This window comes from Salvelinus alpinus, chromosome 9 (assembly GCF_045679555.1).
Source record: "Salvelinus alpinus chromosome 9, SLU_Salpinus.1, whole genome shotgun sequence".
Taxonomy (NCBI): Eukaryota; Metazoa; Chordata; class Actinopteri; order Salmoniformes; family Salmonidae; genus Salvelinus; species Salvelinus alpinus.
Window position 1 is genome coordinate 37,365,059 of NC_092094.1, and position 15,203 is coordinate 37,380,261.

Genomic DNA, 15,203 nt, shown 5'->3' on the forward strand with positions numbered 1-15,203 from the left:
CATACAGTACCTGTACTGTGTAAATAAAGGGAGGGGGAAACGATGGTATATGGCTGGCTGACCACTGTGACCCATGGTTACCACTGCCTGGGTGTTAAGAGGTTTTAATGTCTGTTTGAAAAATAGCAGCCCTGATTGACCATAAGCTAGCTCTGATCACTGCTGGTCATGTAAATTATTCGCTGTAAAAACATGCTTTGTGCTGAATAAGAGGTCAGAAGCACATAGCAAATTATCCAACTCAATGCTGTTAAATGTGAACAGTAAAACATTCCAGATGTCATTTCTTTGTAATTTAGCAGACATACTTATCCAGAACGACTTACAGGAGCAATTAGGGTTAAGTGCCTTGCTCAAGGGCAAATCAACATGTTGTTCACCTAGTCAACTCGGAGATATCAAACCAGTGACCTTTTGGTTATTGGCCCAATGCTCTTAACCACTAGGCTACCTGCCGCTGTTGCTGTCCTCCACCCATCACCATATGTTTACAGTATTTGACCTACCACATATGGAGATGGAATTATACCAGTAGGAAATGGGGTGAACTTCAGATTTCCATCCACTCATCTGAAGAATCCCCTCCTTACGCACATCTGGTCCCATTCCATATACACAGGATGCAGTCAAAGGTCACCAGACTTCAGTCAGGGCTCTGAGATTGTGGTGGTTTGTCTTCTGTAGCGCTGCAGAGGTTAACATTCTACGTCCTGTTGGTAGGAAACATTAGTCACTGCCACTGGTTCAGGTACTCGGAGGGGTGAACATGTGCAGACACTGTCATTCTTTCTCTGACTGTTGCTCAGTTCAGTGACACCAAATATTTTTTATAACTAACCCAAGATAGACCACAGCCTGTCGTTTCCAATGGGAACAAATTAGCCAAATAGGGTTAAACTGCATTTTAATGTCGACTTCGCTTGACATGGTTTTCCGTAAGCAAAGGGTTTTACACATGCTCAGTTCTTGTGTCTCGATGGCTATGCAAGTGGAAATTTGAAATGTAAGTTATGGAACACCCTTGCTGACATTAAATGTGGAGAATGATACATTTGCGTTCTTGTTTTTGTATTTTTGCCCCCCCCACTTTGAGACAAAGTCAGACGTGCCCATGTCACCCCTCATCACAATGTCTACAGTAGTGGGGTGCTGGTCAGTTGTTTGTTCACCCGCAACTGCCTGACTATATGTGATAAAGTGAAAACCTGCAACTGAGCCTAAACCGCTATATAGAAAACATACTGTAGGCTACAGTCAAAGATGGTGGAATGTTTGTTTTGACAGGGGGTGCAGGATTTTTGATGTTGCCTGGTTTAGATGTTTCTTAAAATTTCCCAACATTTTTGTAGGCTATTTGTTAGTCAACTTGTCTATAATTAGATGCATGCGGCTTCTCTTCTGTCATTACTTGTTGCCCTAGAAGACTAAATAAAACCTTTGCTCACCAGTGTCATAAATTGATGAATGCTTCATTCAGTTGACATCGGTAAAGTTTTCTGTTATCTTCTGCCGCGGGGCAAAGACGTTTAAGTAACGGGGAGAAAATGCAATAACCCCCCCCCCCCCCCCCCCCCCCACCCGAAGAAAACCAGGGGATTTTCTGTGCACAATTTCAAAATGACATCAGTTTGACCGATTGTAAGGAAATAGAAATCTGTGAAAACGACCCAACATGTTAATGATAATATTTGAGTTTGGCTTGGATACATCTTTTATGTGTTTGAAATACTATAAACTTCTATGACGCCGATAAAGAGCACCTCAGACGGTATCTAACTGGGCATTCACATTCTCTCAAGATGCTGAAAGAAAGAAATCATGTTTCTCCACTCCTGTTCCCCAGTCAACATTTTGCCTACATTAATATTAAGGCTATGTGAGAGGTTATAGACCTACAGTCAGTGTCCAGATTTCAGTTTCCATTTAACCCATCTGAACAGTAGACTACAGTTCCCTTGACGCACCATAAACCTATTGTAAGTCCCATCTTGTGACTGTCGAATATGTATAGCACCTCACAACCACACATCCATCTACACAATAGTTATTGACCCCAAACCCACCGGGACTGCGATTTATGAGTCAACCCCTGCATCACTAGTCTACAGGTATTTAGTTACACCAAATGAACAAGCAGAGACGGTGTTAATGTGTTTCCGAGTTCGTGTCCACTAACCACTATACTATTTAGACAATCTTTCTTTCAGAATGTGTATCTGTATCTCTGCATGGTGGTTGTAGTGACAGACCGATAGAAAGACTCCTTTGTACTGTATGTGTTGACGATTCAGGTGGTGATTGAGACGGACAGACAGACCTACTCTCTCAGTCTGACATCTGTTGAGGACCTTGAGGCTATGGTCAGTCATGTGACAGCTTCTCTGAAGAAGATCTTCCCTGATTCATCTCCAGGGTGAGTGTCGTGGCAATGCAGATGGACATTTTCCTCCCTCAAACATGGTGAGAGTTGCTTGTGATATACTTATAGCAGAAACCCTTGAGGTGAAACATCTACCCATTAACCAACTGATTAGGGCTCCTCTTCTATCCAAGGAATGGAGGTTTTCTTACTCAGAGAGGTCACTTCTGAATCATATTTCAATCCAATACCGATGATAAAGTGGATACCTAATGTAAATATCTGTCATTTTAAGAGGATTAAAATGTGTGACATGTATGTGTGTCGATTTCCTGCTCTCAGGAAGATCCTGAAGAAGATCCCTCCAGACCTGCAGGAGCGGATGTGGAACCTGGCAACCCGGGTGGAGGAGCACCTGACTGGAACACTGGGACCATGTGGTCAGTAGAATCAATCACACCACTGCAGCATTGTCCCCTCATTTGTGTGTATCGTACTATGTGGACATTGTGTAGGTGTGTGGATGTGGATTTGTACAGTATTTGAATAGCTCTGCCATTCCTTGGTTCTCTACACTACAGGAGGCTTCTCAGAGACGTATGCTGCTCTATGTGACTTCAATGAATTACCCTGCAGAGAGGAGGTCCAATGGGTCAGTAGGTTACCATCCCCCTATGATGACACAACATTCAATGTTTCTGATAAATGTTTTTTTCTACTATTAATATCAACTGATGTAGTCATAGATCAAGAATATTAGTAAAGGTGTTTATGATTTATATTATTTCAGGATGTGGACAACATTTACTATGTCCAGAATTGTCGGGAATTCAACCTCCTGGATTTCAGTCACCTGGAAAACAGAGATTTGGCCTTATCAGTGGCCGCACTTTCCTTCAACCAATGGTTCACCAAGATCTCCAGCAAAGACCTCAAACTGGTAAACTTTTTAGCCACATCTTGGTCTGTTTCTCCAGGTCCAGTTAGAGAGCTTAATGTCTCATGTTATCACTATCTATCCCTGAGTACTGCTCTCTCTGGGCCTGTCATGGCTGTCTGTACGTGTTGGCAGTGTGAGCTGATGATGGGATCCTGTGGCTGACCTAACTGGCATCCTGGTCTAGGCTGCAGGGTCTAGCAGGGCTTATCAACAGTCATCACATGTACACACAGACTGTTGTGCCCTGGAGGCAGGGCACGATAATGACTTCATAATCTAGCTACTTTTGTGTTAGTGATACTGGAGTGCCTTTAGGCAATCACATGGCTATGATGGAGTTCAGGGAAATGACCTTCATGATAAGGGAGAGAAGCTGTCTGGAACTGCACAGATGTAGTTATATTCTACAGGAAAATGTATTTAAGGTGGTTTGCGACCAGAGAAAAGGACTGACACTGAAGATGGAGATCAGATGGAGATTCTCATTGAGATTAGATTTGCTGCCAGTGTATGGAGACGGGATGGCTAATGATTCAATAGAAATCAGAGGAATAATAATTCCCCCTCTGTATCTATCCACAGAGCTCAGAGGTCCAAGAGCAGGTTCTCTTCATGATCAACAGATCCTCCACCTTGGAGGAGGTGTGTCTAGAGGGATGTGGGATCAAACTGTGAGTAGTCTACTACCTGATACACCTCACCTTCATTAAAAATCCCTTACTCCCTCCCTCTCTACCTCCCTCCCTCCTCTCCCAAAACAGTCTACCTGGTGCCAGAAGCACAGAGGAAGTGGGAAATCTTTGGATGACATTTGATTTATGTGATTGGTTGACACTTTATTATTCATTTTAGTTCACAGGAATAACTATTTTCCATTCCTCTTTCTCTCTCCTGGCCATTCCTCTTGTAGGGATTTTGCAGTGAAGATGGCCTGTGCCCTGCGAGATCACACCTGCTCCGCCATCCACACCATCAACCTGTCAGCCAATCACATAGAGGACAAAGGCAAGCATTTAGTTACCATTGATAACTTTTTAGGTTTGTCAATGTCCATTGCTGGTGTTCCCTGGAATGGCTAGTGACTACTCAGCTGCTCATGTGTGTAACGTTGTGATATCTGTCATCAGGTGTGATAGCTCTCAGTCAGGAACTGGAGAATCTGCCCAATGGTCTCACCCAGCTGTCCCTCTCCAGGATTAGTGTCTCTCCCAAAGGTACATTCCAACTCTTCTGTCTGCTGCACCCTTTTGAAATGTCCATCTTCCACACAGATGTGAATGTAATGGCTTTTACATATTCTATTGAAAGCATGCCTGACTACTTGGGTTGCTTTTGTTAGTGCTACATACGGTGAATAAATAGAGATCCGTGCAGCTTCTTTTCTCTCTCTGATTCCTTTCCCTCCCTTCCATCCATCCAGGTCTAGGTAGTCTGACTCAGGCGTTACGGCAGAACAAGGCCTTCTCCAGCTCTCTGTGTCACCTGGACCTGTCAGGGAATACAGGCATTCTGGCTACAGAGGAAGCTGTGGTGAGTGCGGGGGCAGCACTTGTTTTCAGTTCACTTCTTAGAATTCAGTCTCGCTCGCTCCATACACTATTACACTTGAGTAAACCTCCATACTGTAGGCGCTGCTAATCTCAGCTAAATGCATTTTGTAATGTATAGGGTGTATGCTATGGAACATGAACTCTGTGGTTATATTCAGTAATGGGTTGTCTATAGAGGTTATTTGACATAAAGGGAGTTTGTTTTTCCAGTACAGTCTCAAGTGACAGGATGTGCATGCTACTTGATACTGATATGACTTAATGATACAGGAGGCAACTCAATCACAGTAAATGTATTACTCTACTGTACATTATTGAATTGAGTTGCCCTGTAGTTGGGTTTGGCTCTAGTCTACAAGACCATAGCACTGAATAGCTTTACATCTTTACCTGTCAGAACCTGTTTAAGTTCCTGTCTGGGACCAATGCTGTATCTTACTTGGACCTGAGTGGCACAGACTGCCCTCTGGACACTGTAAGTGGCCTTTGTCCTTTCACCTCCAGCCAGTTTCTGTCATATTCCTCAATTTAAAATACACAACCTGATCTGCTTTTCGATGTCACATGTTTGTGCCAATGTGAACCAATGAACCTTTTACATCCCCAACTTTCTTCTCTCCCTAGCTGTTTGTATCTCTGTCAGCAGGCTGCTGCCCCAACCTGGCCCACCTCAACCTGTCCAGAAACCCCTTCTCCCACAGGTGAGCTCCCTGCTATGTGTCATCTCTGACTATTGTTGCCCAACCCGTCCACTGACCTGTCTCTGTCCCCAGGAAGGTGAGGGAAGTGACGAGGACTGTAAAGGAATTCTTCAGTAAGAGCAATGAGCTCCGATACGTTGGATTGGCAGGAACCAAACTACCCCCAGAGGCTCTCAGGTGAGCACTGATGGAATGTTAAACCAGGAAATAGAAATGTGATGCATGCCAAACAGAATTTGATGCCTACTTATAATTATGTGTTTGCATTTTGATTGACATATTTATGTGTATACTGCAGTTTGATACGCATATTTTTGTGGTGAAATGAACTCAATTGGTCTTGTATGCAGATTGTTGTTGCAGGGTCTTGCCACAAATACTCATCTGTGTGGGCTGGAGCTAGACCTGAGTGGCTGTGAGGTACCTATATATACACACACACACATGCATGTTGTCGTGGAAATTCAGTACTGAGAGATTTGGTCATTTCTTCAAATAATCCTGATTTAATATTGATTAATTATTGCAATAATGAGGCTGGTCGACCCCCCCCACCCACCACCCTTGAGTGTTGGACCGAGTAACCTAACCTTTACACAAATGCAGAGTACTATATATAGCCGACACTAACAATGCTCAGTCATGGTTGGTTCAAACCCCCTCATGCAGACCAAGGAGCATCATAAGCCACTCTGGGTCCATCCTGTCATTATCTACACGGGGGTTGTTGTCTTAACCCCTCCCTGGCTTAGTTTCCCCGATGCAAGGATGATTTAGAGACAATGAGGAATTGTTCTAAACTCCTCCTGGCTATCTCTATCTCAGTTACACCCACCACATCTTGTCTATGTAATGCAGTCTTTAACTCATTTGTCAACTCAAGCCATCTCTGGTGACCATACGCCCAGATTAGCTGCAGGGAACTAGTGGAGCCCATGAAAACACAGACACTAACAGGACAGAAATATCCTCCTATTTGTTAAGTATTCATTTCTAACTATTAGTATCAAACAAATCAGGTAAATATGTAATTTTTCTATCACAATGTACTGTACGCACACACACACACACACACACACACACACACACACACACACACACACACACACACACACACACACACACACACACACACACACACACACACACACACACACACACACACACACCGTTTACTTTTTTTTATCATCACTAACCAGGTAGCTGAGCTAGGTTTTGTCTGGCTGATAATCATGTGTATTATATGTGCAGCTGAGGTCTGCTGGCGCCCAGGTGATTCAGGAGCACATCTTTGAAGCCAAGGCCATCAGCAGTCTGGACCTCTCTGACAATGGTATGATTCCTCACCTCACCCATTTTCTCTCTCGCTCTCTCTCCTTCTCACCCTCTCTCCTTCTCTCTCTCACGTCTTCTCTCTATCGCTCTCTGAATTGGATGTTCTCTCATTTTATTCCTACCTGAAGAGAGTACAGGGAGGTGTGTGTGTGTGTGTTAGGTGGTGCCAGCAGGTGATAAATCACACACAATTCAGACAATATAACATACATTATTCTCAGTGTGTGTGTGTCTCATGGGATGATCCCCTGCTCTATAGCACAATGAGGAGACCCCAGGACCAGCCCAGCCTCACCAAAGGGGAGTGGAGGGGGCTGAAGGGCTGTTCTGGGGACTCTGCAGGGGGCCAGTGTGTGGGCATCATTACGATCAAACCCCTTCACTAGAGTAGAGTATTCTGTATACATTTCTGAGCAGGAATCTCAGAGGGCAACCGAATGCTGCAGGAAATTTATATTCAAGGCCAAAGAAAACATTTGGTTTTCGATGAATAATATGAAATGCGAAGTACCTGTTTTTTCTGCGTTATTATTATAACTAGGCATCCTTTTGGAACTACCAATAGAAATGAGAAAATACCATTATCTTCTTCAACTATGATCTACAGTGGCTTGCCAAAGAATTCACCCCATTTGGCATTTTTCCTATTTTATTGCTTTACAACCTGGAATTAAAATGATTTTTTGGGGGGGTTTGTATCATTTGATTTACACAACAGGCCTACCACTTTAAAGATACAAAATATTTATTATTGTGAAACAAACAAGAAATAAGACCACAAAAACAAACTTGAGCGTGCATAACTATTCACCCCAAAGTCAATACTTTGTAGAGCCATCTTTTGTAGCAATTACAGCTGCAAGTCTCTTGGGGTATGTCTCTATAAGCTTGGCATATCTAGCCACTGGGATTTTTGCCCATTCTACAAGGCAAAACTGCTCCAGCTCCTTCAAGTTGGATGGGTTCCGCTGGTGTACAGCAATCTTTAAGTCATACCACAGATTCTCAATTGGATTGAGATCTGGGCTTTGACTAGGCCATTCCAAGACATTTAAACGTTTCCCAAATGTTTCCCAACCACTCGAGTGTTGCTTTAGCAGTATGCTTAGGGTCATTGTCCTGCTGGAAGGTGAACCTCCGTCCCAGTCTCAAATCTGTGGAAGACTGAAACAGGTTTCCCTCAAGAATTTCCCTGAATTTAGCGCCATCCATCATTCCGTAAAAATTCTGACGAGTTTCCCAGTCCCTGCCGATGTTGTTCTCGGGGTGATGAGAGGTGTTGGGTTTGTGCCAGACATAGAATTTTCCTTGATGGCCAAAAAGCTAAATTTTTGTCTCATCTGACCAGAATACCTTCTTCCATATGTTTGGGGAGTCTCCCACATACCTTTTGGCGAACACCAAATGTGTTTGCTTATTTTTTTCTTTAAGCAATGGCTTTTTTCTGGACACACTTCCGTAAGCCCAGCTCTGTGGCGTGTACAGCTCAAAGTGGTCCTATGGACAGATACTCCAATCTCCGCTGTGGAGCTTTGCAGCTCGTTCAGGGTTGTCTTTGGTCTCTTTGTTGCCTCTGATTAATGCCCTCCTTGCCTGGTCCATGAGTTTTGGTGGGCGGCCCTCTCTTGGCAGGTTTGTTGTGGTGCCATATTCTTTCAATTTTTTAATAATGGATTTAATGGTGCTCCGTGGGATGTTCAAAGTTTCTGATACTTTTTTAGAACCCAACCATGATCTGTACTTCTCCACAACTTTGTCCCTGACCTGTTTGGAGAGCTCCTTGGTCTTCATGATCCCGCTTGCTTGGAGGTGCCCCTTGCTTAGTGGTGTTGCAGACTCTGGGGCCTTTCAGAACAGGTATATACTGAGATCATGTGACAAATCATGTCACACTTAGATTGCACACAGGTGGACTTTATTTAACTAATTATGTGACTTCTGAAGGTAATTGGTTGCACCAGATCCTATTTAGGGGCTTCATAGCAAAGGGGGTGGATACATATGTACACACTACTTTTCCGTTTAAAAAAAATATTTAAAAAATTGAATTTTTTGAAAAGTTATTTTTAAAATTTCACTTCACCAATTTGGACTATTTTGTGTATGTCCATTACATGAAATCCAAATAAATATAATTTTAAATTACAGGTTGTAATGCAACAAAGTAGGAAAAACGCTAAGGGGGATGAATACTTTTGCAAGGCACTGTAATTTAAACCTGGTTCTGGAAACACAGTAGAGCCAATCAAAGGCTGGACCGCTGAGAATAGCTCAAATCAGGCCATGTTATTTCTGGAACAGGCAGGAAAGATCAGGCAGGCAGGGCTCCCAGCCTCCAACAGACAAACCTCCATGCAGCACCGAGGAGTGACCAAGGGCAGACACATCAGTGTCAGTCAGAATAGACACAGCACCGCTGGGACACTGAGGCTCCTGCACCTGCCTGTCTGCCAACCCATTTCCTCATCCATATTCATCCAGTACAGACAGAGCTTGGACAACAATTTATAATGAAGAGAGGAAACTATGGTGTATTACTGTAACCATGTAGCATGAGCACTTCTGGGGATCTGACCAAGACTATGATGATGTGGTACAATCTCCTACACTAGCCAGTGACTCAGATATAGAGACCATTCATTTTCATGGAGAATGCTACTTTCAAAAGGCTCCTGGGAATCCTAATTGGTGTATTTATGACTGAGTAGGCTCAACATGAATTGAGCTGACATGAGATGGCTTCCTCAAAGCATACAGATATACAGCATGCAGACTGTCTACTCTTCCACAGTGAGTTACTGATATACATCTCTCTCCTCTCAGGTTTTGAGAGTGACATGGTCACCTTGGTGCTGTCCATCGGTCGTAGTCACTCCATTCGCCATCTGGCTTTGGGACGCAACTTTGCAATGAAGTCCAAGTGAGTCATTTAATCTGTCAGAACCACTGTGTTTTCTATCCATCTACCTGTCAGCTGTCTCTTCACTCTCTCTCTCTCTCTCTGTCTCTCTCTCTCTGTCTCTCTCTCTCTCTCTCTCTCTCCCCCCACAGAGCTCTAACAGATGTCCTACAGCGTATCGTCCAGCTCATTCAGGAGGAGGAGTGTGTGAGTGCTTAATTTCGTACAGTGCATTCGGAAAGTATTCAGACCCCTTGACTTTTTCCATATTTTGTTATGTTACAGCCTTATTCTAAAATTGATTGAATAAAAAATGTCCTCATCAATCTACACACAATACCCCATAATGACAAAGCGAAAAACAGGTTTTTAGAAATATTTGCTAATTTATAAAAATTACAAAAACCGATACCTTATTTACATAAGTATTCAGACACTTTGCTATGAGACTTTAAATTGAGCTCAGGTGCACCCTGTTTCCATTGATCATCATTGGGATGTTTCTACAACTTGATTGTGGTAAATTCAATTGATTGGACATGATTTGGAAAGGCACACACCTGTCTATATAAGGTCCCACAGTGCATGTCAGAGCAAAAGCCAAGCCGTGACATCAAAGGAATTGTCTGTAGAGCTCCGAGACAGGATTGTGTCGAGGCACAGATCTGGGGAAGGGTACCAAAAAATTTCTGCAGCATTGAAGGTCCCCAAGAACACAGTGGCCTCCATCATTCTTAAATGGAATAAGTTTAGATCCACCAAGACCCTTCCTAGAGCTGGCTGCCCGGCCAAACTGAGCAATCGGGGGAGAAGGGCCTTGGTCAGGGAGGTGACCAAGAACCCGATGGTCACTCTGAAAGAGCTCCAGAGTTCCTCTGTGGAGATGGGAGAACCTTCCACAAGGACAACCATCTTTGCAGCACTCAACCAATCAGGCCTTTATGGTAGAGTGCCCAGACGGAAGCCACTATTCACTAAAAGGCACATGACAGCTGGTCATGGTCATTCTCTGGTCTGATGAAACCAAGATTTAACTATTTGGCCCGAATGCCAAGCATCTGGAGGAAACCTGGCACCATCCTTACGGTGAAGCACGGTGGAGGCAGCATCATGCTGTGGGGATGTTTTTTAGCGGTAGTGACTGGGAGACTAGTCAGGATCGAGGGAAAGGTGAACGGAGCAAAGTACAGAGAGATCCTTGATGAAAACCTGCTCCACAGTGCTCAGAACCTCAGACTGGGGCGAAGGTTCACCTTCCATCAGGACAACGACACTAAGCACACAGCCAAGACAACGCAGGAGTAGATTCAGGACAAGTCTCTGAATATCCTTGAGTGGCCCAGCCAGAGGCCGGACTTGAATCTGATCGAACATATCTGGAGAGACCTGAAAATAGCTGTGCAGCGACGTTCCCCATCCAACCTGACAGAGCTTGAGAGGATCTGCAGAGGAATGGGAGAAGCTCCCCAAATACAGGTGTGCCAAGCTTGTAGCATCATGCCCAAGTAGACTCAAGGCTGTAATCGCTTCCAAAGGTGCTTCAACACAGTACTGAGTAAAGGGTCTGAATACTTATGTAAATGGTATATTTCAGCTTTTTTTTTTCTTTTATACATTAGCAAAACATTTTTACCCTGTTTTTCCTTTGTCATTATGGGGCATTGTTTGTAAAATGATGAGGAAAATAAACAATTTAATCCGTTTTAGAATAAGGCTGTAACGTAACAAAATGTGGAAAAAGTCAAGGGGTATGAATACCTTCTGAATGCACTGTACATAGGTTAGAGGATGAGTAACCTGGTGGTAGACGGCTAGTGACAGTGACAAAGTTCAGGGCAGGGTACTGGGTGGAGGCCGGCTAGTGATGGCTATTTAACAGTCTGATGGCCTTGAGATAGAAGCTGTATTTCAGTCTCTCGGTCCCAGCTTTGATGCACCTGTACTGACCTCGCCTTCTGGGTGGTAGTATTCTCCTGTTCCCTGCTAGGAGAGCTGTGTAATGATGGAGGCTCTGTGGAAGCATAGTCCTCTAGGACCTCCCCTTGAGTGAAAGAAAGTATTTTAATTACCCCAAATCCTTCTCCAGCAAGACAAGGCCCGCCTCAGTAATTACACATTGAGCAGCTGAGACTCGTACAGTATACAAGGCTCATTGAAATCAGGCAGACATTTTATCTGAGTATCAAAGAGCCAGATGTCAGGCTGAAGGTCATGTAATCCAACTGAAGTTTTCTCAGGCCCAGAGCCCCAGACTCTGGGCTCTTATTGGACGGATCAGATCAGTGGTGTGTGTGCGTGTGTGTGTGCCATGCCCACAGCCCCTGGAGTCTCTGTCAGTGTGCGACTCCAAGCTGAAGACAGGCACCACCATCCTCATCAACAGCCTGGGTTGCAATGCCAGCCTCACTAAGATAGACATCAGTGGCAACTGCATCGGAGACACTGGAGCCAAGATGCTGGCCAAGGCCTTACTCATCAACACTAAACTCAGGTAACCTAGCTATAACCCAACCTAACCATAAACTGACCTGAACCAATCTTGCCTACCCTAGCCGCAATCTGGAATTATATATATCCGTGAACTAACCAACACCTGACCTGCCCAGTGTATATCTCTACACAGGACTCTGGTCTGGGACAGGAACAATGTGACAGCCAGGGGATTTCTGGATGTGGCCAACGCTCTAGAGAGGTGAGTCGTCGTAGAGAGGAAGAGTTTCAGTCCATCAAACAGTAATATTGCCTAAAAGATAACGTTACCCCTCTTTTCCTGCCTTTGAATGGTTGATTCATTCCTTATTCTTTTCTTTTCTCTCTGTGTGTATGCATAAACACAGGAACTTCACACTGCAGCACATATCCATCCCCATGAATGATGTCACACACGGGTATCGTAACAGTCCTGAGAAGACAGAGGAGGCTCTGCAGAAGGTGAGATTGGGTTGTCCATGAGGTGCATGATAAAAATGGATGTCCGAGTCACCCTGGTATAAAACACCTGTTGTGTCCAGATCCAGTCGTGTCTGATCAGGAACAGCCAGAGAAAGTCTGCAGGCCCAGACCAGATACTAAACCTCCAACAGGGCCTGAAGACCGTACGCTCTGAACAGGTGGGTCAGTCCTCGTTCTTGGAGGCAACAGAAATATACACTGAGTGTACAAAACATTAGGAACACCTGCTCTTTCCATGACATAGACTGACCAAGCGTATCCTGGTAAAAGCTTTGATCCCTTATAGATGTCACCTGTTAAATCCACTTCAATCAGTGTAGATGAAGGGAAGGAGACAGGTTAAAGAATGATTTTTAAGCCTTGAGACAATTGAGACATGGATTGTGTATGTGTGCCATTCAGAGGGTGTGTGGACAAGACAAAATATTTAAGTGCCTTTGAACAGGGTATGGTAGTAGGTGGCAGGCGCACCGGTTTGAGTGTCAAGAACTGCAATGCTGCTGGGTTTTTCACGCTCAACAATTTCCTGTGTGTATTAATGGTCCACCACCCAAAGGACATCTAGCCAACATGATACAACTGTAGGAAGCTTTGGAGTCAACATGTGCCAGCATCCTTGTGGAATGCTTTCGACAACTTGTAGAGTCCATCCCCTTGATGAATTGAGGCTGTTCTGAGGGCAAAAGGGGGTGCAACTCAATATTAGGAAGGTGTTCCTAATTTTTTGTGCACTCAGTGTATTAGTGTTTGTATGAGGGTCTGTTCCTTTCCCATATTCCTACATTTCTGGCACATTTGCCATTCTCACCCTGTGTCTGTCTGATTCATCCCACATCTCAGCTGGTTCAAGGTCTGTGTCAGAGGTTACAGGAGAGTGTCCGACCTTTAGCCCCCTGCAATATACAGGAAGTACAGTCAGACATATTGGCTGCAGAGGAAGTGCTTCATAATACTAAAACCTCCATTATGGTAAGGTATCTTTGAGTCCCACTGATACGAAATGTTCATCTATGTTTTTGAGACATAAACATCTAAGGCCTAATAATGAAGGATTTTGAGAATGGTGAAATATCACTAAAAAGTTTGTGTTCAACCTTTAGCTATTGCCTTCACTTTATGATCTGGTGAAGACACCCTCTAGTGGTGCAATGCTGCAACACATACTGAATGACACGGCCAAAACAGTCACCAACGAAATAACAGAGGAGATTCAGGTAATACTGCCATTTTTGTTTCTGCATCATGTGTGTGAACAATGTATATGAGGCACATGGTATCAGTGTGCATCTGTCAGTTACCAACCACTGATGACGATCAACATTCAGACAAATTGAAGAGATATGTCTAAACCTGCAACACGTGGTAGGGAAAGTCTCAGGAGAGGTCATCCAGCTGACTGGTATGCCATGTGTGTTCCAGGAGCTGGCTCAGGCCTTGTTGCAGTCAGCCCAGACCCTCTGTCCTAGGGTCACCCACAGGTCAAGTGTCTGTGAGCAGCTGGCTGACTGTGTGGCTAAGAAGTCCAGACAGACAGCCCTGTTCATCCAGGACACCTTCATGCAGCACATAGGAGAACTCATCAGTAACAAACTAAGGTAAACAGCTGAATACACGCACATCCACCCTGAAACAAAAACACAGCTTATGTAGAACACAAACAGTTACATCGTACATAATCTTTGTTGTTTTGTGTCATGCTCATGGAATTTTTCCACCCAGTGCCTCCCACATCTCTCATTAAGCTCACTGGTGTTGCTTAGGATTTACTTCTCCCGTTCCAATATTTCTTTGTTTTTCATTTCTTTTTCAGTGAACTCAAACTGTCAGTTAGTGTCTCCTTGGTGGAAAGTATCATTGATGAGGTTCTGCTGGACTTGTCTGTGGCTCAGCAGAAATTGGTGAGAGTTTGGTGTGTGTGTGTGTGTGTGTGTGTGTGTGTGTGTGTGTGTGTGTGTGTGTGTGTGTGTGTGTGTGTGTGTGTGTGTGTGTGTGTGTGTGTGTGTGTGTGTGTGCGTGTGCGTGAGTTTACCAAGCTACCACACTGGGAGAAGTTAAGCTACACTACATCTACCCTTAAGAAAAATATAGTTTACTTAACAAAAGTTGTTCCCTACATCCAAACTACTTTGTGATAAATTATCATATCTAAATTTGAAATGTCATAGACAACAAATTGCAAGAACAGATTACTCTGGAGTTGGATGTTAACAGAATGTGTCATTTTGCCTATTAAACAGAACAACAGTTTCATGTAAGAACTAGACAGGTCTGATGACGGGTCATATTTTATTTTATTTTAGCAAAAAAGTAGTGCGAGGTTCCAATAGATAGCTACACCTATACATGGAAAAAACAAGTTATTAACTACTGAAAACACTGAGTTCAACTACCACCAAACTACTGCAAAATGTAGTTAAATTACTAGTTGAACTATGTATTTCACTACTCCGCAACACTCGTTGTGTTG

General features: G+C 43.8%; 1 protein-coding gene across 2 annotated transcripts in view; it reads left to right on the top strand.

Moving 5' to 3' along the window:
• The window catches only part of carmil2 (capping protein regulator and myosin 1 linker 2), a 38,524-nt gene that overhangs the window by 2,444 nt on the left and 20,877 nt on the right, over positions 1–15,203 (top strand). For both annotated transcript variants that reach the window (XM_071416944.1, XM_071416943.1), the window contains exons 5-27: positions 2,292–2,413; positions 2,702–2,799; positions 2,941–3,011; positions 3,150–3,299; positions 3,882–3,970; positions 4,210–4,304; positions 4,427–4,513; positions 4,720–4,829; positions 5,247–5,324; positions 5,474–5,550; positions 5,623–5,727; positions 5,901–5,970; positions 6,802–6,883; positions 9,709–9,805; positions 9,937–9,991; positions 12,103–12,275; positions 12,408–12,476; positions 12,622–12,715; positions 12,796–12,894; positions 13,577–13,705; positions 13,837–13,950; positions 14,156–14,331; positions 14,547–14,634. In XM_071416944.1, the coding sequence (XP_071273045.1) occupies positions 2,292–2,413; positions 2,702–2,799; positions 2,941–3,011; positions 3,150–3,299; positions 3,882–3,970; positions 4,210–4,304; positions 4,427–4,513; positions 4,720–4,829; positions 5,247–5,324; positions 5,474–5,550; positions 5,623–5,727; positions 5,901–5,970; positions 6,802–6,883; positions 9,709–9,805; positions 9,937–9,991; positions 12,103–12,275; positions 12,408–12,476; positions 12,622–12,715; positions 12,796–12,894; positions 13,577–13,705; positions 13,837–13,950; positions 14,156–14,331; positions 14,547–14,634 (2,328 nt within the window). The remainder of the gene's footprint in view (positions 1–2,291; positions 2,414–2,701; positions 2,800–2,940; positions 3,012–3,149; positions 3,300–3,881; positions 3,971–4,209; positions 4,305–4,426; positions 4,514–4,719; positions 4,830–5,246; positions 5,325–5,473; positions 5,551–5,622; positions 5,728–5,900; positions 5,971–6,801; positions 6,884–9,708; positions 9,806–9,936; positions 9,992–12,102; positions 12,276–12,407; positions 12,477–12,621; positions 12,716–12,795; positions 12,895–13,576; positions 13,706–13,836; positions 13,951–14,155; positions 14,332–14,546; positions 14,635–15,203) is intronic.